The 25,559-nt window shown below is 46.3% G+C and overlaps 1 protein-coding gene and 1 long non-coding RNA gene across 2 annotated transcripts in view; one reads left to right on the top strand and one right to left on the bottom strand.

Moving 5' to 3' along the window:
- POLR1B (RNA polymerase I subunit B) overlaps positions 1 to 18,282 on the top strand; it is a 35,520-nt gene extending 17,238 nt beyond the window's left edge. The window contains exons 7-15 of the mRNA XM_084622289.1: positions 778 to 949; positions 6,633 to 6,804; positions 7,716 to 7,997; positions 8,606 to 8,739; positions 9,210 to 9,380; positions 10,292 to 10,448; positions 13,194 to 13,390; positions 14,310 to 14,563; positions 16,894 to 18,282. Of these exons, the coding sequence (XP_084478415.1) occupies positions 778 to 949; positions 6,633 to 6,804; positions 7,716 to 7,997; positions 8,606 to 8,739; positions 9,210 to 9,380; positions 10,292 to 10,448; positions 13,194 to 13,390; positions 14,310 to 14,563; positions 16,894 to 17,776 (2,422 nt within the window). The 3' untranslated portion in view covers positions 17,777 to 18,282. The remainder of the gene's footprint in view (positions 1 to 777; positions 950 to 6,632; positions 6,805 to 7,715; positions 7,998 to 8,605; positions 8,740 to 9,209; positions 9,381 to 10,291; positions 10,449 to 13,193; positions 13,391 to 14,309; positions 14,564 to 16,893) is intronic.
- Positions 18,283 to 19,540: 1,258 nt separating this feature from the next.
- Positions 19,541 to 25,363, bottom strand: LOC311517441. The gene is made up of 3 exons (XR_014710694.1): positions 24,829 to 25,363; positions 23,587 to 23,660; positions 19,541 to 22,135 (listed from the first exon to the last, which is right to left on the bottom strand). It is a non-coding gene; the product is annotated as an uncharacterized lncRNA (long non-coding RNA).
- Between the last annotated feature and the right edge of the window lie 196 nt (positions 25,364 to 25,559).

The following is a 25,559-nucleotide window of genomic DNA, read 5'->3' as shown; positions in this document are numbered from 1 at the left end:
GCTCTGCTGGGACATGATAGGAGGTTTGATTGTGATGTTGCATGGCAGTAACAGAGTGTTAGTGAGTACATTTTCTATTTACCATTTATTTAGAGGGAGACAAAGTAGGTGAGGTAATACCTTTTATTGAACCAGCTTCTGTTGCTGGAAGGGACAAGTTCGAAAGCTGTGTCCCTTCACCAACAGAAGCTGATCAAGTAAAAGATAAAACCTTTCCTACCGTGTCTCTCTCCTATCCTGGGACCAGCATGGGTACGGTAGCACTGAAAACATTTATTTTGAGTGCATTTTGTGTTTACTATTTCTCTGTGGAACAGAGTTAGTGATGCACATATATGATTGCATCACATTTTATCTGAAATCCGTGTACGAAATTTAGCCTTCATGTGGATCTGTCTCAAAATAATTTTGTGCTTTTAAGTCAATTTGGTGCTTAAAAAGGTGTAGAATTAACATTCCAGGAGTCTCTCTTCATCCAAATAACAGGCACAGTACTGGGAGCAGCAGTGCGGGCTCATCTGCTTATGTGCCTCAGTCATGTTCTGGAAGATTTGCATCTCTAAGGATGATGAGAGGGATGTCTCTCAACCCTTTCAGGCCGTGGTCTGCGTTGAAATTTTTGAAAAACCCCCAGACGTGTGTGGGGGAAACTGTTATGCAGCTTAACTTTTGAGTTAGTGAATAAGAGTTTGGTCAAGGGCTGTTCAGGCGGGAGCTTGGACCATAAATTCTGTTAGAGATGGAGTTAATTGGCCCTTTTTCTTCCTATTCCTACAGTCAGTGCATCTGTATACACTTGAAAACCAAAACTGAGAAGTTCTACTTGCTTTGTCTGATGACCCGGAAGCTGTTTGCTTTTGCCAAAGAAGAGTGCATGGAGGAGAATCCAGATAGCCTTATGAATCAGGAGGTGCTTACCCCAGGGCAGCTTTACCTCATGTTCTTAAAGGTAATGCCTTAAAGTGTTTAAAGCTGTGAGTGGCAGGAGAACCTCTAGATATTCAGAAAAGAGAGCAAATCTGAATCCAGGATGTGGCGTATTTGAATGGCTCGTATAAGAGGAGTTTGTGAGGAGGCAGCTGGGCTCTGGTGGATCATGCTGAGGATTGAGATTCAAAAGATCTAGATGGTGTTTCTGACTCTGCCCCTGGTTTGCTGTGTGACCTTGGATATGTCACTTAACCTTTCTGTGCCTGCTAGCCTGTCTGTGGAATAGGGATGGTGCTTTTTGCTCATCCTCGTTTGTTAGAGCACTGTAACATCTACAGCGAGAGCGAAGTATTATCCACTAAGCACTCCACACACAGGATTCTCACTCCTGAATTAGCATCTCAGCTTCTCAGTATAAAGCTGGCATCACTCCCTCAGTCAACACTGTGCCGAATGCTGTCGACAGACCCCTGTGCGGAATGCTGTTGGCAGACCCCCAGCTCAGGCCTGCACTCTGAGGATTTCACTTTTGAGTCACTCCAGGCCAACCTTGTGTCAGCAGTAGGACAGCAGGTATGTTCTTCATTTCCCAAGTGTTCAGGGAGACATCTGTAGGCAGGTTTCACACCCATGTACATCACATGAGACACTCAAGCAGCACTGACCTTGGCTATGACCATTTGTACAGGACATCTTTCTACCACAAGCCTGCTTCATCCTTCTTCAAAACCATCTCTAGAAAGGAAAGGTCAGAAACCCCTAAGTATGCTAAGATGCATGGAGGCACCAGGCATCATAGGACACTGAGTAGGATGTGCTGAGATAAGTCCTCTGAGGTGGAGCAGCTAAGAGTGTATTTGGCTGCGTTGATACAGTGCAGCTGATCTAATGCACCAAAGATAACAAGGAAGAGTTTGCGTCAGGGTTGCAGTAAAGTGCACCGAATGATTGGAGAGCAAATGACTGCACCAGGGGCCCGAACTGCTGCCAGTTCTGGGAAGCAAGCGCCAAAGGGTGCCGTGATGTCTGAACATGTTGGGAGAGTGCTTTGAGATACTGTTTGAATCAAGTGACCAAAGCACCAATGGATGGCGTTTTGGGACAAGAGTATTAAGACACCAGGTCCAAGACAGACAAATTTTTATTTGTTTTTTTTTTTAAGTTTGATTGGCAAGGAAGGGTTAGAAATATCAGAAAGGATATACTTTGGGTAGATCTGTAGGGAACACCTTCCCCGAACTAGATAAAGAAGGAATTGGCTTGGAATGCATGGGCAGCAATACAAGAGTGAGTGTCTTGGCATAGGACACCCACTGGGGGTTGTGATAGAGGGAGTTCTGCGGGCTTCATGCTCAGGGACACTGACCCAGGAGTGAGAACCCTCTGTGGGGAAGTCTTTAGAGAAGCAGGATAACTTTGTTCCTACTGAGGAAACGGTCTCAATACAGTTGTAGTGAAGCATCAGGAAGAACTTTTTGTTCAACTGCCCCGTGTTAGTTCTTTTTTTCCATTATAGAGGGAGCTGGTCACAACCCCTCTATTTAGATTGGCTAACACTTTGCTTTATGAAAGATCCTTATAACCTTTTCGGAGAAACTGATACCTTCATTGTTTGTAGCGTCTAGGTATAAAGTTGAAAGAACAAGGAGTACTTGTGCTACCATAGAGACTAACAAATTTATTTGAGCATAAGCTTTCGTGGGCTAAAGCCCACTTCATCAGATGCATACAGGGAAAATTCAGTAGGAAGATATAGATAGATATAGATGTATGCACAGAGAACATGAAAAAATGGGGGTTGCCATACCAACTCTTAACAGACCAATCGATTAAGGTGGGCTATTATCAGCAAGAGGAAAAAAAACTTTTGTGATAATCAGGATGGCCCATTTCAAACAATTGACAAGAAGGTGTGAGTAACAGTAGGGGGAAAATTAGAATGGGGAAATAGTTTTGTTAGTGTAATGACTCATCCACTCCCAGTCTTTATTCAAGCCTAATTTAATAGTGTCCAGTTTGCAGATTAATTCCAATTCTGTTGTTTCTCATTGGAGTCTGTTTTTGAAGTTTTTTTGTTGAATAATTGCGACTTTTAGGTCTGTAATTGAGTGTCCAGGGAGGTTGAAGTGTTTCTCTGGCTGGTTTTTGAATGTTACAATTCTTAAACATCTGATTTGTGTCCATTTATTCTTTTGCATAGAGTCTATCCGGTTTAGCCAATGTACATGGCAGAGGGGCATTGTTAATTGATCAGTTTAGTCCCTTAAATCTCCATGATGCTCTGGTTTGCTGCCTGTCACATGGTGCATTGCCTGGCTTATGAATCTTGAATGCAAAAGAGGGAGGAAAGCTGTTGTGGCTCATATATACTAACCTGAACTTGGCCCCAGTCTTATTTGGACAGCATGTAACTTTGTGCTGCTGTCCTCATCCTGTCCCTTAGCTAGCCATGGGCCTTTGTGCTGAGAATGCACAGTCAGGGGGCACAACAAAGCTCATTCCTTGCTTGTGCTAGGAAAGCCATTCTTTTCAGGTCTGCCCATTGGTGCCTGAGCTGAAGTGCTTTCAGTAACCACAACTGTAGGAGTTGCAGATGGCAGAAGCTATGCGTGCATTTGCTCAACACTAATAATCACTGGGGATTGCAAATTAGAATAACTGTAGCTGCAAATACTCATTTTGTGCCTTTCTCTTGTATAGGATGTGGTTCTCAACCAGGGGTCCGAGCCCCCTGGGGGCCCGCAAGCAAGTTTCAGGGGGTCGGCCAAGCAGGGCCAGCATTAGATTTGCTGGGGCCCAAGGCAGAAAGCCGAAGCCCCACTACCTGAGGCTGAAGCCAAAGCCTGAGCAACTTAGCCTCACGGGGCCCTCTGTGGAGTGGGGCCTGCTTGCTACCACCTAACACTGGCCCTGGCTTTTATATGCAGAAAAACAGTTTTTGTGGCACAGACGGGCCATGGAATTTTTATAGCATGTTGGGGGGGTGGGGGGAGGGTCTCAGAAAGAGAAAGGTTGAGAGCCCCTAGTATAGGAGATCTTTGTGCTATGTCTGTTCAGAGCCCTGTACTCCAAAAGACTAAGCTAGAACTGAGGCATTTGTAATACTGGTCTGCGTTCTGAAACAAAGACTATCAGTTTAAATGTTAATGAGCTAGTTCAGAAAGGAGTAGCAACACAGTGCATCACGACAAGGAGTAAAATTTTCACAAATTGTGATCGTTGGTCTCTTTTAAAAGACAAGGAAGGGAAGGGCTTGTGGTTAAGGCATTGTGCTGGGACTTGGGAGATCTGGGCTCAATTTCTGGTTTTGCCACTGATTTCCTATGTGACCTTGATTTGTCATTTAATATCTCTGCACCTTGATTTTCCAATCAGTAAAATACACCTCACATCGTGTGGCTCTAATGTCAGGTTTAGTGCCCCACTCTATCTACCAGCACAACTGATACCAATAATTCATAAAATTGGTTAAACTGAAGATTCAAATTAGTCTAGCTTTGTATTTTATTTCTGTAGTGCTTTTTATGTGATCTCAGAGCATTTTAGGGAACAATTAAGTATGTGAAGAAGCAACAGCATTCTGGCAAATTTAGTCGTAATTTTAGAATCTTCACGTGTGCTGTTGAATAACAGATGTAAATTAACAGAGATGGAATTGGATATATGTCACCAGGCTGGTGTCATCTGGGAGCAAGATTTGCCTAAAACAGCAGTTGGTTCACTTACTCTTTTTTCATATTTTTTATGCCCTTCTTGCAATGATGATTCAGAAATAAAAAACGAATCTTGACTATCTGCATAGGAGTAAAATATCAACAGTAATTAAGGAAATCAAGTCAAAATAAAATGCATTAATTTTTGGAGCCGTTTACAGACTTAATAGGAGTAAATCAGTTCAGGGTGGGGAAAAATCCTCCATTACTATAAATCATTTAGTTATCAAGGGCAGCAATGAAGTCAGGTAAGAGCCTTTTCAGACTCTTTAGGTTAGGCAAGGAGTTCTCTTGTGCTGCTGAGTTCACCTGGAGACAATCCAACGAGCATACTGACATCCTTCACTTCAAGCTCAGTCTCTGGCTTCTTAGATATACCATCTTCCTTTCCAAAAAGCGTTATTTCTCAGTAATCAGTTACAGTGTACCATCAAACCCTGCAGACTTTTGTACCTTCAATTCTCTCCTGAAACCCTGCTTCACCACACTTATTTGTGCACGAGATCTGACTAACAGCTTCATCAACAAAACTAATGGAGGATTTGTGGCACCTTAGAGACTAACACATTTATTTGAGCATAAGCTTTTGTGAGCTACAGCTCACTTCATCGGATGCATTCAGTGAAAAATACAGTGGGGAGATTTATATACACAGAGAACATGAAACAATGGGTATTACCATACACACTGTAACGAGAGTGGTCAGGTAAGGTGAGCTATTACCAGCAGGAGAGTGGGCGGGGGGGGGGCCTTTTGTAGTGATAATCAAGGAGGGCGGGCGGGGGGGATAAACATGGGGAAATACATTTACTTTGTGTAATGACCCATCCACTCCCAGTCTTTATTCAAGCCTAAATTAATTGTATCCAGTTTGCAAATTAATTCCGATTCAGCAGTCTCTCGTTGGAGTCTGTTTTTGAATTTTTTTTGTTGAATTGCCACTTTTAGGTCTGTAATCAAGTGACCAAAGAGATTGAACTGGGGTTCCAGGAGTGTGTCTGTGTGGATTTGTTCTCGTGCTTTTTCAGGGAGTTTCTTGAGCAAATGCTGTAGTTTCTTTTGGTAGCCCTCAGTGGGATCAGAGGGTAATGGCTTGTAGAAAGTGGTGTTGGAGAGCTGCCTAGCAGGATTGTCTGGCTATGTAGACTCCCTCCTCAGGCCTAATCACATCAGCCACACTATCAGAGCCTCATTCACCTGCGCATCTACCAATGTGACATATGCCATCATATGCCAGCAGTGCCCCTCTGCCATGTACATTGGCCAAACTGGACAGTCTCTATGTAAAAGAATAAATGGACACAAATCAGATGTCAAGAATTATAACATTCAATAACCAGTTGGAGAACACTTTAATCTCTTTGGTCACTCAATTACAGACATAAAAGTGGCAATTCTTCAACAAAAAAAATTCAGAAACAGACTCCAACGAGAGACTGCTGAATCGGAATTAATTTGCAAACTGGATACAATTAGTTTAGGCTTGAATAAAGACTGGGAGTGGATGGGTCATTACACAAAGTAAAACTATTTCCCCATGTTTACCCCCCCCCACACACACACACACCCCACCCCCACCCCACGCCCGCAGTTCCTCATATGTTCTTGTCAACTGCTGGAAATGGCACACCTTGATTAACACTACAAAAGGTTTTCTCTCCCCCCCCTCCTCCCCCCCCCCACGGGTAATAGCTCACCTTACCTGACCACTCTCTTTACAGTGTGTATGGTAACACCCATTGTTTCATGTTCTTTCTGTATATAAATCTCCCCACTGTATTTTCCACTGAATGCATCCGATGAAGTGAGCTGTAGCTCACGAAAGCTTATGCTCAAATAAATTTGTTAGTCTCTAAGGTGCCACAAGTCCTCCTGTTCTTTTTGCGGTTACAGACTAACATGGCTGCTACTCTGAAACCTATCAACAAAACTGACATTCTCCAGCAATACATGTCCTCAGTTTTAACATGTCTCGTTTTTAAATCTTAGGAGAGGATGGAAGCTTGGTTGCTTTCTGTTAAAGTAGCCTTGGACAAAAGATCTCAAAAGACCAATATAACCATAAATTCAGAAAATATGATGAAGCTATTCAGCATGGGAATTGATGTTACAAGGCCATTTGAATATCTCCTTGCTACTGGTAACCTGCGCTCTAAAACAGGTAAATTTTATCTTGCACCTCATTCCATTCCTGCGATACAATTTTAGCCCTCCACAGAGAGGTGCTGATGGATATAAATTTTTAAACCTCTTCTCTTAAAGTATCATTTTGTCTACTGAATATTTGCTCAAGTTGAATTCATGAAGCTCCATATGAACAAGAAGCTTTTTCACAAAAGGATTAGATTTTTCCTCAGACTTTGGATCATATGTATATTAAAATATATACATTATTTATATTCAGATACAGGATTATATATCTTTACATTTAGCATTGCTAAAAGAAGCCGCATTGATTGCTTTGAAAATAATGTCCGTTCTGGAAAAGGCATAGCATGGTGTATGGAAGTGCTGGCTACTTCTCTGTACTCCCTCCCCTCTGAGTTAAACTATCCAAGTGCAGTAGTTTCTATCATCAGAGCCCATTCAATCTTTGGCCTGTGCACTGAGGCTACAAACATCATGTCTAATATGATACTGTTTTATGTCCACTGGAGACTGGGCTGAGCCTACAATAGACGACTGGAAATTTTCTGAAGTGAAACTTCAATGAAAAATAGGGAAACAAATTGATAAAATTTTCATGGAACAAACTTAGTTTTGCAGTCAGCTTTGAGACTGTTAACTCATTTCACATAGAGCGCCGAACAGATGTGAGTAACTTTTGGTTGCTACCAATTTGAGCTGGATTTGATCCAGTGACCTTTAGTGTAAAGGCTGTATAGCCCATTACCAGTCCACTGAACCCCTCAAATGTAGAGATAGCTTAATAAGCTGAGAATCTCTCCTTTGATGTCAGTCTTTTAGAATTCTATGCATGAGTCTAATGAAGATGATTTATAGAATTGTATTTTGCAAATGTCCTTCATTAATATCAGCTCACACATTAAATCTGGCTTTTGTTTTTTAAAGGTCTGGGTATGCTACAAGATTCTGGTCTGTGTGTGGTGGCAGACAAGCTGAATTTTATTCGTTACCTGTCCCATTTTCGCTGCGTACACAGAGGTGCTGCATTTGCCAAGATGAGAACCACCACAGTGCGCAAACTGCTGCCAGAATCCTGGGGCTTCCTGTGCCCTGTGCACACCCCCGACGGAGAGCCCTGTGGGCTGATGAACCATATTACGACTGTCTGCGAAATAGTGACGAAGTCAGCCTACACCTTGTCCCTGCCACCTTTGCTCTGCTCCTTAGGTAGGTTCCGTTGAGTTAATAACTTAAGAAAAACTTACAGAGAAAACAGCTGATGATGTTCTCGGCAGGACCCCGCAGACCCGTGTCTTCACTGGATATCATTAAAACAAAAACACTTCAACGTGGCTAAACCTGCATTTTGGTTAATGACCAAAAATACTGTATCGCGTACACAGCACTGATGTTTTTAAAATGTTGATTGAGTATCAATACAATTAATTGGGGGTACTGATCTAATAAAAGCTGCATACTGTAGAATGAGCAGGTTCATGTGTACAGAGAGATAAATGCATAGAAATGTCTCCAAAAAGCATCATTATTTGTGCCTTTATAAGGTCACCAATGACTATTTAGTAAAAGAACTCAGCTAAGAGTTTTATTTTCTTGTGGTCATCAGACCACTTTTTATTGTTTTAAATCTGGATATAATTCAGGCAGCATATGGAAAAATAGTGTATACTTGATATTTAGATTCTTAATATATGTAGTGGGCAAAGCAAATATAAAGCATTTCCTATATGCTGCTCTAGAATGTTTCTAAGATCCTGAAGAATGATTGGTGTGGATCACTACTTTTGGCATTAATGACTTCCTTGGTTCTTTCCCAGGTGTCACTCCAGTTGATGGGACTCCAAGCCAACCCTATGCAGAGTGTTACCCAGTTACACTGGATGGCTCGTTAGTGGGCTGGGTAGAAAAAGATATGGCTCCTAGGATTGCAGATACTCTCCGGCACTTTAAGGTTGCCTTGTTTGATGTGATGTGACTTAAAAGAAGCAGTCTGAATCTACTGTGCTAGACAATATGCAATGTGGTGCACCTTGAGGCTTGCCTCAGATTCTGAAATAATTTTTAACACTTCCCAAACGTTTCCTCCCTTCATTTTTGTGTCTGACCATTCATTTGGTTTTATTTGAATTTTATCATGTTTTTATTTAATTTTATGCCTATTTATCAGGCATTGCCACCAAAGCATTGCAGCATCAAGGTGTGTGTTGGTCGTAGCAATTTAAAATGCAATTGTTTTTCTCCAGTTTTGTAGAGATTTTGATGCAAATATTTTTTTTTTAAATATATGAAACAGTGAATTTGTGTAGCTACTTATGTGACTAAGATTTTCATTTGCAGGGGAAAATAGGCTATTGGATGCAAAAAAAATTTCATTTATTACAAGTTTTCTAACTGACTTTTTTTCTGTATATGTGAGAACAGGTAATGCAAGAAAAGAAAATTCCAGCCTGGACTGAGGTAGTCCTTATTCCAATGACAGGAAAACCCAGTCTGTATCCAGGATTATTCATTTTTACTACCCCTTGCAGGATGGTTCGGCCTGTGAGAAATTTGGCCTTGGGAAAGGAAGAATTGATCGGTACTCTGGAACAGGTACTGTGCATGGGTCTGTCTAACGTGTTTGTTTATTACAAAGCAGTGGCCATTAGAGAAAAGTCTTTGATCCAAAAATAACACACACCTTACAAAAATATCTATGAAAGGAACAATGAAGGGGAGTGGGAAGCTGATGTTGTCAACGGGGCAATTAAGTTTGCTTGGGTGACCTTAGAGTTTTCTAGCTTTTTACTGGTGTGTACTTTGATAACCACTTTGTGCTTCTAAGGGTTTTTACCCTTCAATTACTGATATGTGCTCTCAATATTAACTGTGCCTGAATGAAGGCTTTTGTGTGGATTACTTCCTTGTGTTCACCTACCCTGTCTTCTGGCATGACACTTAGCTTTCAGAAAGAATGCTTACGTAGTGACTTAAAACCATGGAAAGGCTGGAGTGACGTTCCCCTTCCCAGTTTTACTTCCCCTCCTCAGGGCTGGGAATGTGGTGTATGAGAAGGGTCGTTTACATCTACACTGGGGGGGGGGGGTGACGGGTGACGACTCCCAGCTCACACTACAACAGTGGGGTCGCTCTGGTGGCAATGACGGCACCATGCTAGCCGTCCCAAATACAATGAACCTGAACCCTGTGGGCACGTCCTTGGGGCTGCTAGCACATGCTGCCGCTGCTTGTGGTACTGCAACCACGTTACTGTGTGTAGTACGCTAGCGCAGATGAGAACTAGCGTGAATATGTCTACGCAAGCTGAGAATCACATCCCTAGCTCAGGGTAGAAGTAGCCGTAGTTGTGTTTGGTTTTTGCATAGTCCTCTTTACACACTAATACACTAAGTTACCAAATAGAGCAGCTGGAGCTATGTAAGAGAATGAAAGTGATTGGAGACAGCTTTATTTACCCTTAAAAAGATCAGTTTGGTAATTAAATTGGACTTTGCTTATCTCAGGTGTTCATGAACATTGCTGTCCTTGAGGATGAAATTGTGCCTGGCGTGACCACTCACCAGGAGCTCTTTCCTCATAGCATGCTGAGTGTGGTGGCCAACTTCATTCCGTTCTCTGATCACAACCAGAGTCCCAGAAACATGTACCAATGCCAGATGGGTAAGTACTGTGCTAAATATTGCCATCAAACAATGCCCCAAGTTTCCACATGCAAGAGGAAGGAAAAAAATCAGATCCAAGACTCCTTCATTCCCCTTTCCTTTGTATCCTCATGTGCTTTGCAGGAGGGGAGAACCTCCAACAAACCTTAGAGGGGACTGTTGGTTCCCCTCACAACCCCATGGGACTTGGGAGGCTCATCAGTATCCCTTGCAAGCCTTTCAAAGGAAAAGTTGTCCGCCCCCCCTCCCTCCCCCATGACAAACTTCCCCAGCAGTCAGGCTCAGTTACTGCTCAAGAGAAAGGGCTTAAGAGTCCTCGTTTCTCATGTGCAGTGCTGAGCTCTCTGGAGCAGTCGTTCTCTAACATGAATTTTTGGTAGAGGAAGTTACTGTTTCAAAGTATGGTCAAAGGCACAGGACCTCAGCAGAATTCAAGGAAATTGGGTTTATTTCTTTTTTTGCCAATAAGTGGCAAATAAGTTGAGTGTTGAGAGTGTGTGGGTCTGCCTGCCTGCTGTATTTTCAGGGATCCTAATTCAAGAACCCATCCTCCACTTCACTTCAAATTTTGAAGAAAATGTCTACAAAGAAATGTCTTAACCCCATCAGATAGAAGCGACTCATGCCTGAAAGCATGAGAATTTATATCCTTTCTAAACATTGGGGGTTTATTACTGTCTGATGAAATTGTGTATGTTCTCATTAAACTATGCAAATTCCTAACCCTTTTCTAATCCTACTAAGTTCTTGGTCTCTGTGATATCTATTGGCAATGAGTTCTAAAGCTGAGTGATGCTTGATATGTCTATGCGCACCTCCAAGGCTAAGTGGCTAAGCTCCAGGGATGGCACATGAATGGCCATACTGGACTTGTGCCCCCCAGCTGTCCTCAAGGGACGGTTCTCGCAGTATCTAGTGACCTTAGAGTGGTATCCTTGCTGATGGTATTAGCTCTATTAACCACCTTTGATACCATTGACCATGAGGTGTGTGGACTTGTTTCTGATCCATGGCAAGGATGGGTGGGATGCTCTGAATGGTCCTGGTCTTGCCTTGCTGACTGCTCTCAAAGCGTGGTGTGGGGTAACTACTCCTCCCTGAGGCGCTCTTTTGTTAAACAAGCAGGGTGATATGTATGTGAGGCCATTGGGAGGCTTAGTGATGAGGCATGGGTTCCAGTATGCGGCTAACAGACAGCTCTACATCTCCATATCCATTGACCTGGCCAGAGCTGTCCATTGTGGTGCTCCGTGTCTGGGGGAGACTGGCACAGCTATGAGGGCGAACTGGCTGAGACTCCATCCCAGACAAGATGGAGGTGGTGCAGATTGGTTGGGGGAAGCAATCGGAAGATATAACAGGAATAATATTGGCCATCTTGAGGTGTGTCGGCGCCATCTGTGGATCAGGTTTTCAGTCTGGGCTCCGGTAACACTCAAATGCTATTAGAAGAGCAGGTAGCTGCCACAGCAAGATCACCTCTTTCCCCCTCCCCAAAGCTTCACATGGCTAAGAGATTTGAATCCATTTCCTTTGGATGCAGACCATGCAACTGTCATCCATACCTTTGTCACTTTGCAGGGTGCTCACTGGGAGGCTATATCTTAAATCTATCTGGAAACCGCATCTGGTACAGAACTTAGCCACCTCTGTGTTAAGCAGTATGTATTTCATGGTCATATTAAACTGGATCTCCATGATCTGCAAGGTTGGCCTGTTGGTTTCTGGGTTGACTTTGTGTTGATTTAGACCTATCAAGCCCTAAAATGGCCTGGCTTTTCTTCAAGGCCCCTTCTCTCCCCGTGACATACTACCACAGTTGTGGTTAGTGAAGACACTTGAGCTGAAGTGTCAATGGTATAAAAGAGAAAGTGCAGCTGGCAGATGTTGAGCGAAGAGTGAGGCTGGGGACTCTAGGGTGGCTTTTGTTGGTGGAGTTTATTAAATGTTTGTTAAATCCCTGTTGCTGCTGGCACAGTGCTATTGATGGGTGATTGCCAGAGTCCGTACGGTGTGTATTTTAAGAGTTTACCAAGGGCACTTACTCCTTGGAATGGGTGCTCTTTTCCATACAACCCTAAGTGAAACCCTAATACACCCTAAGTGAAAAAGTGCTTCAAGAGCTCAGAATTCCACCTTACTCCTGCTAGGAAGCAAAGACCAAGGAGTAGAGAATCCTATTGGAAAGGTTTTGAAGGAGCAGATTTGTAGTTCAGTCATTTTCCCATGGTTGTCTGAAAATAGTAAACTGAATAAAATAGCAACCCATTGTTCAGAAGTTGTATCGCTTATCAATATTCAGACCAGGAGTTAAAAAATATTTTATAGTATGAAAATGTAGGACAGAAGAGACATAAGTGAAATATCACATACAGAAAACCTTGATTTTAATTTTTTATGGTAAGTATGAAAGTGACATTCCATCTGTATATTTTAGAATTACTGTAAGAGGGAGAATATTAAAAATAAACCTTATTAAATGATAGGAATGAATTACTACAGGAGTTTAAGTAGTAGTTTGCAATTTGTGATTGAGGAGCAGGAAGGGAAGTTCTTATCTGCATCAGTGCTGTCTTAAAGTGAAAGCTTAGGAGAACTTTTTGGATTTGGGGAAAACATCAACTTTTTCTCTATACACAAGAAGAGACTCTGCAGGCTGGATCAGTTTTATCCCTATCAAAGCTATGACAGAACATTGTGATTTTTTTGCCACTGGTTTTAATCCATCTCTACTTTGTTCTAGGCAAGCAAACTATGGGCTTTCCACTTCTGACTTATAAGGAACGCTCAGATAATAAACTGTACCGACTTCAGACCCCGCAAAGCCCCTTGGTGCGGCCATCCATGTATGATTACTATGACATGGACAACTATCCAATTGGCACCAATGCAATCGTTGCTGTCATCTCCTACACTGGCTATGACATGGAAGATGCAATGGTAAGTTATTGAAAAGGAAATGGAATATACTGCCTTGACTGTGTCACATGAGGAACTGGCTATGTTGATTCCCAGTTAAGTCATGAATTAAACATGTTTGAGTAATTGGCAAAAAAAACCCAAACAATCTTAGTTTGCCACACAGCGGGTGTGCGCACAAAAGCAAGGAAATGAAAAGCCACCTAACAGTATGTGCCCTCTACTTTTCCACCTGTTTACAGGCTGCACCCCACAGCTTAGACTCTGCTGTGGAGTGTCTGGGGAGCAGATCTCCCCCATGATGTGCTCTCCTCTGCCATTCCCTCCCTGGCTCTGCTGTCCAGTCTGCCTTCCTACTTGTCTGGGGAATGCTGAGAGAGAGGCTGTGCAGCGGGGCCAGAGGGCAACATCAAAGGATGGAAGTAGCAGTTGGTAAGAGTTTACTTGCCTGCTTTTGCTGGCGCACAAATTTCCCCGTCTGATAAAGAAGGGGGAAATAAATCACTTCTCACATTTCTGATCTGTATTGCTGTAGCACACTGGGACCTGCGACTGGCAATCGGCCCCATTGTGCTGGGTGCTGGACTTGCAACATTTGAGAAGTGGGTCATGTCAGTGGGAAGTGTGGTGTTTATGGGATTGTGATTATTTTGGCAGGGGTGTGATTATTTAGCTAGAGGGATGTTTTTAAAAAAAAAAAAAAGTGAGTCACAGTAATATGTACATTTTTTTCTCTGCCGAGGTTCAGAAAGCATTTGTGGGCAGAGGAAGGGGAATATAGAAGCCTAGGGAGAGTGAATGTGTAAAATGGAGAGACTGAAATCAGACAAGAAGTGATTTCATCTTGTTTAAAAACTATTGTTTTGGGTAAATCAGCTTTGAAGAAGCCTTGCTGAAGGGACTCTTCTAAGATTCTGGTTTATTGGGTTTTTTTGTTCAGATTGTAAGTAAGGCTTCGTGGGAGAGAGGATTTGCACATGGCAGCGTTTACAAGACGGAGAGCATAGATCTTGCTGAAAAAATCAAACAAGGAGATGACAGTCTGGTGTTTGGAGTCAAGCCTGGTGATCCAAGGGTTATACAGAATCTAGACGCTGACGGGCTGCCGCACATTGGATCCATACTGCAGTATGGGGATCCTTACTACAGCTACCTGAACCTCAGTACCGGGGAGAGTTTCATAACCTATTACAAGTGAGTTCAGAGCTCAGCTGTTCTAGTTACTGTCTCAAATGCAGAGTTCTGAAAAATCCTCTGATGTGCAGACAGCCCTGTAGGGTTTAGGAGTCCTTTATTCATTCCCTGATGATTCCAGAGAATGAAAGCATCTGTGTATCTTTTTATAAAGCATCTCTCACTGGATGCATGCACTCTAGGGAAGAGTAATTAATATTGCAGATGGATTTCACACCTGTATGTTGGCTTTCCTCTGAGCCCTGCAAGTGTTGAAAAGCTGCAGATGCTTCTTCACAAAGCCAGGGAAAGACACACACAAAAGGTGGGCTTATCACAAAGTAAAACTGGAGACAGTTCTGGTGAGAAGAGCTTGTGCATATGAGATTCCTCCCCTCCCATTCTCCACTACTCCTGAACTTCAGCTCATCTTTGTTCCGCTCCCCTTCCCCTGCAGCCATTCCGTGTGGTGTACCACACTGCTTTCGTACTCTATAGCTTCTTTCACAAGGATTTCTTAAGGCACTCTGGGTAAAATTTTTACAGGTGCTTAAGCAACTAAGGAGCCTAAGTTCTGGTGACTTCCAGTGAGAGGTGTGTAGGACCTAAGTCACTTTGGAAAATGGGAGCTAGGCTTCTACATCGCTCAGGCAGTTTGAAAATTGTACCCATTATGAACAAACGTTACCACGTTGCTGGGAGGTAGGCGGTATCCCTGTCTTACTCGCGGAGAAACCAAGGCACAGGGTCTGCGGCGGAACGAGGAATAGAACCCACTTGTCAGGATACCTTGTCAGTGCACTAGCTAGACAAGCACACCCCTCTCCATGTCGGATCAGTGACCTTCCTCTGGGTGGGTGGGGGGTGGCCGCCTCCATCTGCTGATCTTCAGGCCCAGAATGTTAAAGATGACACAAAAAGGATATTTTAAAAATTGGGCTTATAAAGAAAGGCCTAATGGTTGGTGGTTTTGGGGGGACTGGGCTGGTTCTGCTGTTTTTATTATACATTAGAACGGGGTGGCCAACTTGAGCCTGAGAAGGAGCCAGAACTTAGCAATGTACATTGCCAAAGAGCCACAGTAATACATCAGCAGCCCCCCATCAGCTCCCCAACCCTGTTTCCAGAGCCTCCCATCCACCAGCAGCCCTGCCGATCAGCGCCTCCCGCTCCCTCCCAATCAGCTGTGGCGTGCAGGAAGCTCTGGGGGGGAGAGGGAGGAGCGAGGGCACTGCAGGTTCAGGGGGTGGGAAGGGGTGGAGTGGGGGCAGGGCCTGTGGCAGAGCCGGGGGGGAGCAGTGAGCACCCCCTAGCACATTGGAAAGTTGGCGCCTGTCGCTCCAGCCCCGGAGTTGGGGCCTAGACAAGGAGCCGCATATTAACTCCTGAAGGGCCGCATGTGGCTCCGGAGCCACAGGCTGGCCACCACGCCTGCCTTAGAAATATCAGGAATCTCAAGGTTTGTCTTTCTTTTTTTCCCCCTGGAGGATCCCAGAGATATCTGTGAGATTTGACACCTTAAACTAAGAGGACAAAGATGGTGAATCTTTTACCAACAAGAGCAACCTTCCTTTTACTAAAGTATTAGTTGCTGACAATAAGTAGGCATTAACAAAAACATTTTTGAATATTCTGACTAAAAATTCCTACCCCTTTCAGATCATCAGCTCTCTCTCTCTGTGGGCACTTGTGATCTCACTGTTTCACTAATTCTCTAGTCCTCTTAGTCTGCAGTCAAGACTAGACATGAATTTCTAATGGAAAGGGGAAGAGAGGGTAAAAGGAAAAGCCTTTTTTTAAAAAACACACACAACTTTCAGGTCGTCTATATAGCTCATGATGATTTAAATAAAAATTAAAAAGGGGGCACAAGTCCACTTTTTCTTGTTTGCAGGTCACATTTAAAGTGTAAAGAAACTTACCAGATATTGAAACTCGGCTTGACCATCAATTCCCAGAGTGCAAAGATTAATCAGTTTTAATTGCTTCTTACTCTACATTGTTCATGGTGCATAAATCAAAAATCTTTTAGAAATCATAGTTTTGATTATTGTATTAGAAATGACTCCAGCAGCCTTTGAGGAACCCGTTTTTCAAGCGTAATGCTTTCTAAAACCAACCTGAATGTAGTTTTGATCTCCATGCTTACAAAATGGCTTCTTCCTTGAGGAAATGCTGAGTTTCCCAAGACAACCAGTTCATTTCACATAGCTTGGCTGTACTACTTATAAAGTCTCTTTCTAAAAGCAGTCTGAGATTATATCTCTTTCCAGACAAAAGTTCCTGGCACAAAGCTGCCAAGTTAACGACTCTGAAACTTTCATTGACTTTCTTTATTTTCCCCTTCCCAGGAGTAAGGAAAGTTGCATTGTGGATAACATCAAAGTGTGCAGCAATGACAGTGGAAATGGAAAATTTAAAAGTGTTTGCATCACTATGAGAATCCCTCGTAATCCAACTATTGGGGACAAATTTGCCAGCCGACATGGACAGAAGGGTATTTTGAGCAGACTCTGGCCAGTTGAGGACATGCCATTTACAGAGAGTGGAATGGTTCCCGATATTCTCTTCAATCCTCATGGCTTTCCATCCCGAATGACCATTGGAATGCTGATTGAGAGCATGGCAGGGAAGTCTGCAGCGTTGCATGGCCTCTGCCACGATGCCACCCCCTTCACGTTTTCAGAGGAGAACTCTGCCTTGGAATACTTTGGCAAGATGTTGAAGGCTGCTGGCTATAACCACTATGGAACGGAGAGGATGTACAGCGGAATCAGTGGGGTGGAACTGGAGGCAGATATCTTTATTGGACTTGTATACTACCAACGCCTGCGCCACATGGTCTCGGACAAGTTCCAAGTGAGGACGACAGGAGCCAGAGATAAAGTCACCAACCAGCCCATCGGTGGGAGGAATGTCCAGGGCGGGATTCGCTTTGGAGAGATGGAACGCGATGCCTTGTTGGCTCACGGCACGTCCTTCTTGCTGCATGACCGTCTCTTCAACTGTTCCGATCGGTCTGTGGCCCACGTCTGTGTCAAGTGTGGCAGTTTGCTTTCTCCTTTGTTGGAGAAGCCTCCGCCTTCCTGGTCCACCACGCGCAATAGGAAATGCTACTGTACTGTGTGCAATCAGAGCGACACAATCGACACGGTTTCTGTGCCTTATGTCTTCCGGTATTTTGTGGCTGAGTTGGCAGCCATGAACATAAAAGTGAAACTCGATGTGAACTAACTGTGGACGTGAATAGCCAGTCAACTACTCTGGAAAAACTAATTTTTAAATGCCCAGATTTTTCTGTTGAAGGATTTAAAAGGACTATTAACTCATAGCTTAAAATCCTGCAACAGCTGTGGGATTAGTTTGATTTGTGTACTTAAAGTGGGGAGATAATCTGCTAAATTACTTAGCAATCAAATGGAGAAGAGGTGCAGACCCCTTAATAGTCACTGTTAGCTCTGTAACAATCCTCTGCATTTGTTTCATATTCGCCAAAAATCGCTTTAGACCGGGGTGGGCAAACTTTTTTTGGCCTGAGGGCCATGTCAGGCTGTGCCTCCCCAAATAGCCTGGCTTTCGCCCCCTCCCACTTCCCGCCCCCTGACTGCCCCCCTCAGAATCCCTGACCCATCCAACCCCCCCAGCTCCTTGTGCCCTGACCACCCCCTCCTAGAACTCCACCCCCTATCCAACCCCCGCCCGCTCCCTGTCCTCTGACTGCCCCACCCCCTATCCAAACCCCTGCCCCCTGACAGGCCCCCCCAGGACTCCCATGCCTATCCAACCCCCCCATCCCCTGACTGCCCCCCCCAACCTCCATCCCATCCAACTGTCCCCTACCCATCCCCCGACCCCCCTGCCCCTTATCCAACCCCCTTGCTCCCCACCCCCTTACATGCCACTCAGATCAGCAGGACTGGCAGCCGGGCCGCCCAGCTGGAGCCAGCTGCGCAGCCCAGAGGGCTGGCGGCACAACAAGCTGAGGCTGCGGGAGAGGGGGACAGCAGGGGAGGGGCCGGGGGCTAGGCTCCCTGGCCGGGCGCTGAAGGGCCGGGCAGGACAGTCCCACAGGCCGTAGTTTGCCCACCGCTGCTTTCGACAGTCGGGTATGAAAACTAAGCAGTGCCAATGATTTACTGGACGAGTGGGCTGGGAATTAAAGCGTTATCTCCTTTCCCCAGGTACTGCGTCTTGTAACTGTGCGATAACTGTTCCAGGTGGTGGATGCACTGCAGTCGTGCTGAAGAGATTAAATAAAGGGGAATGTCCTTTGAACACTGGAAGACCACCAAAAGTCTCTTTGTAAAAGAATCAAACCTAATGCCTTAATGGTTGGCACAGTGTCACTGTCATGTGCAGCCAGCCAGGAAAAATCATGTCTTTGCCGATGTGAGAAATACATCTGTGATGATTAAAAGGGGAAAACGCTTGTGGTGATCTGAAGGCACAGCCCGAAGTCAGGACATGGTAGAGTGGCTCTGCTCAAGGAGGAGCTCTGGAAAGAGCCTGCCTCAGAGAGGCACAGTCTGTCATAAGGGCCAACAGTCTGCCCCATTCCTTGGGGGGAGCAGATTGCTGCTTCCACTGTGTCAGCCCCATTCTGCCAGCTGGCTGTTAGCCCCAGGGCAGCAGCACAACTGGGATGGAGGGGGCAAAGTTCTTGCTCACCCTGCAGCAGCCTCTTGGGCCATTCACAATCTCGGCTTTAAGTCTAATGACTTCCTGCTATCTGTGCTTCTCTGTGTGTGAACAATTAACACAGACTAGTTACTGTCAGGTTCTAGTCAGTGTCACTTCCTGGCATAATCTGGGCTGCAAACACTGCAGCAGCAACATTTATGTCATATCCCTTGTTTAATTTTATATTTTATTCCATGGAAACGTGACTCTGGTTTTGTAAAAGTTCATTTTTAACTAACTTAAACTTGTGGCAAAATAAATCTTTTTATATTACGGATGAGAGAAATAGAATTTTATTCAGATTTTGGAAAAACAGCACGATACCCTGTGGTATTAAATATAAGTAATAACAAACAAATGAGGTGTTTTAGATAAATATTATTGAGCAGTACTTCAAAAATGTTGATCAGTTGCAAGTCCACGATGTATTTCTAGCAATTATAAAACTAAAGATGGAAAAATCATTAGTTATAGTTGCAACATGGTTTCTGTTTAAAGCTGAAATTTGTGACCTCTCTAAAATCCAAGTCCATCATTAGATGGACTTGGAAACTGGCATGCCAATTCAGGGCCCAGGGCAGAATATGCTGCACCCTGGCGGACATTTGATCAAAGGGTTCCTGAAACACTGGTTGCCTTCCCCGAATGATAGGTTTTCAGAATTCCACAATTTTTAACTCTCATCTCTGCACAAAAGAGGTGGATTTTTTTTTTGAATGGGGGCAAGCTCCACCAGACAGCAGAGATACCAGCCCTCCCTGATTTTGCATAATCCTCCCAGTGTTTAAATGTAATTATGACATTGCTTAAATCTACACATTTTGCAATTACATTTTAAAAACCAGGAGGACTCTGTGTGTTGCGTGTCACCACCTCTCAGGACTTCTCCACTGGTGCCCCTGTGCAGATCAGTGTCGCCTGCAGCCCAGCCCTGTACATGGTGTGTACTATTTTGTCAGCCACCTGGAGGAGGCTCACAGGGTGGGGCTCCTGAGTCACACTGGTGAGATCCCCTGATGGGGATCCCATCCCAGGCTGGTGCACCTACTTGGGGCCTGAACACATGGCTGGCTGCCACTGACTAAATGAGCCAGATACACCAAAAAACCACATGAAGTGGTTTCAGAAGTGTGTGCACACAAGTGAGGATGTGGCCGAAGTCATGGTCAGACCTGGTCATGGCTAATGATGTTACTAAATAGAAAAGGAGGACTTGTGGCACCTTAGAGACTAACCAATTTATTTGAGCATAAAATTGGTTAGTCTCTAAGGTGCCACAAGAACTCCTTTTCTTTTTGCGAATACAGACTAACACGGCTGTTACTCTGAAACCTGATGTTACTAAATGTTACTTCAGCTTATTACCACTGTTATTACTGTAACACACAAGTGAATCTGAAATGCACCACAAGTGTTTAAGGCGCTACCCCAGACACTCTCTCTGTATTTGGCTTTGCACTTTTCCCACTACTCCAAGCTGCCTCCCTATAAGTCTCAGAGGAAGGTCAATATCTCTGGCGCTATGATTGCCAGGACCCCTCTCTGAGATCTAGTGTCTGGCACCAAGAACAAGCTCCAAAACCTAATTATTACAAAGTTATTCAATTCTGGGGATCCCAAAACAGAAGGCCAGCGCTGTGCACAGTCTCCAGAGACCGCAAGAGCAATCTTCCCCAATAAAATTCCCTGGAGTCAAGTAGGGTGCTCAGGGCAACAAGCCAGGAGACTGAGTTAAAGTTCCCTCTTCCACTAACTGAGATTTTCGTGCTCTTGACAAACCATATCAATGGCCAAGGCCTCTTATCCCTACCCATCAGGGAGGCAGCGTAGCCTAGTATAGCGCACAGGCCTGGGACGTGGAAAACTTCCGACAGAGTCCGAAATAGAATCCTATTATCTCTTCTAACAGAACTACCTTTTGCTACTTAGCCACTTTCCTTCTGAGAAAAATTAGGTCAAATCCATGTACTTGAGTGTGCTGTTTGTACAATGGGCTTCCTCCTGCACCCCACCACTTCAGAGCTCTGCAGCTCACAGCTGAATTGGCCCCGCAAATAGCGGCACCTGCAGCATCTGCATAGTGAGTGCTGGAAGGGAAGGTACTGGGGTTAAGGTCTGAGCCAGGAGAATTGAGTGAAGCAGTGTGGGGCAATGCAATCAGGAACTGCCATCTGCAAATATCCGTGCCTACACACAGCACGGTGGTTTCTAGCCTCCCCCAGTCTGCACAGAACCCAGGGAGACTACCCCTGAAATGGTGGCTCTGTCATTTAACAGCGCCAGTGTGGACATAGGTATACGGTGTTACACCCACATCCTGCACTGTATAAAGTAGAGACACTGTGTGGGCAAGGGGAATATGCACAAGCACAGACACAGTTCAGTACTTGTATATGCATGCCACTACAGACCTAACCTAAAGCTCTAATCCCTCCCTCCCTGGAGCCACAATCTGACCTGGTTCCTGGCACTCCCCTCCTGGGGCCAGGATCCCACACACAGCTTCCCCGTCTCTTATCGCTGCCTCCCGGCTGTGTGCTGTACTTGGGCTGACGTTTTGTCACCCTGGTAAAAAGGATCATGGAGAATTCAGGGATCTCCTAACTTTGCTGGGAATGATGGTGCATTGCATTGAGCTTTTCCCTTGCACCCCCAGTGAATAAGGGAATGGCATCATTTTCTACTCAGAGTGGAGCCAGAGCCACTCCTGTACAGAAGATACAGTTTCAATACCCAAATCAGTCTTAGATTCCATCCATTTAGGAATGAATATTCCAAGGGAGGTTCTATCCGGAAGTACTGCTCATGAGTCCCCCAGCCTTCTTCCCATGAGATGGTGGCTCTTCAGAGCTGTTGTATGCAGGTCCCTCTGTGAGCAGCTACGCGTACCTGTTCCCCAGGTCTTTCGGTGTCCTGAAAGAGACAGAGCCTTTTAATTCCTGTATCTAGTCTCTGGTTTCTCTCACCAGATAAAATTTGGCAGCCAGTAGATGGCATTATTGAGATTAAGATTTGACACACAAACACAAAAAGACCCAACAAATCTCTCTCTGAGCGGAGCAGGTTTGGGCAAGTGCCACTTACAGCTAAAGAACTGAAAAGCAGGTCAGCGACCTTCAGCTGTCATGATCCCAGCTGCTTAAGGAGGAACTGGCAGGCCAGCGAAGGTTAGCTCTGTTTGCTACTACATAGATCAAAGTTAAACTGTTCTACTTTGTGGCTGGCTTTACTTGCCAAAGTTTGTTTAGTGATCTCTTACGCCACACGCAAAATTACAGTAAGATGTGGCTTCTATTTTATTCAGCAATAGAAAATTAATTTACTAGGAAAACAGATGAACTTGTAGGCTCTAAATAACTGAATTAGCTTTCTTTTACCTTGTAATTTTTTGCACTCTTATAGAAAAATTCAGTATCAGTAAAAACAATGCCGAGCCATCTGCTGCTTAGTATTGACTCTGAAGAATGGCTGAACTCCATCCAGCTCTTACTGAAGTCAGTGAGACTTGCAGTTAGCAGGATCAAGCTGCCTTCTACTAATGCTGAGAAGTTAAGGGCCAAACCCTGAGAGGTGCTGAGCACCTTCAACTGCTATTGGCTTCAATAAGTGGCACGGGCCCAGCCCCCTTCAGAATCTAGTCCTAATTTATTATTTTTAAACATAACTTCTTTGTACGTTTCGTTTTGTCAGTCTTAATTCAGAACTGTTCAACTCTGCTTACCCCTTCCTAAATGGCATAGCAGAAAGGCTACAGAGAAGAGCAGCAACCATTCCCGGTAGCAGGCAGGGCCAATGGCTAACTGATAGGTCTCAAAATTGGAGACAAGGTGGGTGAGGAAATACCTTTTATTGGACCAACTTTTGTTGGTGAAAAAGCCAAACTTCCGAGCCACATAGAGCTCTTGGTCAGCTCCAAAGCTTGTGTCTCACCAACAGAAGTTGGTCCAACAGTAAATGTACCCACCTTGTCATATCCTGGGACCAACAGGGCTACAGCTATACTGCAAACAACAATGGAAGTTATCCATCCTAGGTACTTATCTGGTCCCCGTTACTGTAATATCTAATCACCTCACAATCTCTAAGGCTGTGGTTCTCGACCAGGGGTCTGCGGCCCCTTGGGGGGGGCCGCAAGCAGGCTTCAGGGGGTCTGCCAAAATAAACCAGAGATCAGGGCCAGCATTAAACTCGCAGAAAGGGCGCAGGGCAGAAAGACAAGGCTCGAGCCCCACCGCACTGGGGCGGGTAAGGTGGGCTGTGGCCGAGCAGGTTGTCCAGCCAGCTGGCTGGTGGAGAGGGTGGAGCTGTGCAGGTTGGCCGTGACATCAATTAACACATGGCACCAAGCCAGGATTAACACTCACCATGACACATGCATGTGCTTGTCAAAGACACCCCCACGTCTGGACAGAATTGTTGATCAGCAACAAGTTTCACACTGAGTAAGGAAAACAAAAATAATCAGTTTATTTTTGTACCTGTATTTCCTTTTGTGTATTACAGGTGTGTGTGTGTGTTTAGCTGTATAACTACCCATTTAATACAACTTTTCATCTACTGGCTATCCAGAAAACCAGTTGTGGCACAGGTGGGCTGTGGCATCTTTATAGCATATTGTGGGGACTCAGAAAGAAAGGTTGAGAACCCCCGCTCTAATGCATTTATCCTCTAAACCCCCTGTGAGGCAGGGCAGGGCTGTTATGTCCCCACTGGACAGATGGGGCATTAAGGGGGACAGGAACACCCCGGAAGCGTGTCTGAATCACTGCCACCGTGGGTTGATTTGGGGGAGGATTCTAGCTTGTAAGTGACTGGTGGAACGTAGGTCCCTGACGCTCCATCCCCCGTGGTGTTCCCTGCACACCTAGAGGAGAGTCTCTGGGGAAGGAGAAGCCTGTTTAGTTTGTGGTGGTTTGACCAAGAACCCTCCACCGATGCTGCCGGTCAGCCATTTCACTTGGGTGTGAATGTCCCCATCTGCTGCTAGAGCCAGTTGAGACAGGTCCTGTTGTATCATTTCAGGCAATGAGCAGTACCTTACAAGGCCTCTCTGCTCTAGCTGGCCCCTTCTCCACAGTCAGAATAGGCTTTAGTCTGAGTGGGGGTCTGCCTTCCCCAGCCCGACACCCAGCGGCTTCTTATTAGGCACCTTCTGCCCCAACAAAGGGGTGCTGCTGTGAGGGGGGGCGAGAGGCCATTAGCCTGTCAGGTTCTTCCCTTAAAAAAACAAACCCGACAGGCCTGGGTGACGGGCCTGGGTGACAAGGAGCGGCAGGGCCGAACAGCCGCTCCTCGTCTGTGGTTGCAGCCAAAGCAGGCTGCGCACCCGTTCGGCTACCCTGACCAGGGGCACGGCAAGCCGGGCTCCCTGCGGGGTGCAGCCGGCTGGGGCGCGAATGCTGCGTGCCGGCGAGGCCGAGGGGCGCTGCCCCCCGAGTGCCAGCTCGCCACCCCTCGGGAGAGTAGCTCGCTGTCCTTACAGCTGTTTCTAGACTCTACTGAGCAAGGGCCGCTGCCACACCCCACTGTCCCCGGGTTTCCTGGGAACTGCTTCACTGTTTGTCATTTCTCCCAACTGCCCTCTCTCGCAGGGCGCTGCTTATTACCGGCTGGGCGCGGCTCGGGAGGGCCGGGGCGGCCGGGGCGCAGCTCGGGGTGGACGGGGCGGCCGGGGCTCGGCTCGGGAGGGCCGGGGCGGCCGGGGCTCGGCTCGGGAGGGCCGGGGCGGCCGGGGTGGATGGGGCGGCCGGGGCGCGGCCCGGGGTGGACGGGGCGCGGCTCGGGGTGGACGGGGCGGCCGGGGCGCGGCTCGGGGTGGACGGGGCGGCCGGGGCGCGGCTCGGGAGGGACGGGGCGGCCGGGGCGCGGCACGTTTCGAGGGAGCGGTGAGGGACCTGCGCCCAGGGCCGGCTTCCACGGCACCGCTGGGCCTCCGCCTCCTCGCCGGGCCCTCGGGTTGCGCCCGGCCGGCTGCAGGCCGGTCCCATGCGGCCCTGTAACGCCCGCCGCAGGTCGCCCCTCCCGCGGCTCCGGCCCGGCCAGGCGCCCCGCACGAGGCCGAGGCCGGAGAGCTCCGCTCCCGCCGGGCTCGCGTCAGGGCTGCGGGGGCTCGGCCGGGCGCGCCCCCTCCCAGGGCTTGGGCCTGCGGGCCAGGCGCGAGGGGGTGGGGCTCGCCAGGCTCGCCGCGACGTGGGGCCTGTGGAGGCCGGGCAGCTCCCGGCCGCTCCGCACCAGGCGGAGGATCTCGGAGAAGGAGGCCGGGGGCGCCGGGGGCGCCGGGACCGGGCCGGGGCCCCCCTGGCTCCGCGGCTCCGCGCCGGGCTCCATGGGCGGCGAG

This window comes from Lepidochelys olivacea, assembly GCF_965140295.1.
Source record: "Lepidochelys olivacea isolate rLepOli2 genome assembly, chromosome: 3".
Classification (NCBI taxonomy): Eukaryota; Metazoa; Chordata; order Testudines; family Cheloniidae; genus Lepidochelys; species Lepidochelys olivacea.
Note: the sequence above shows the minus strand (reverse complement) of the source record. Positions and strands in the feature narration are given on the sequence as shown.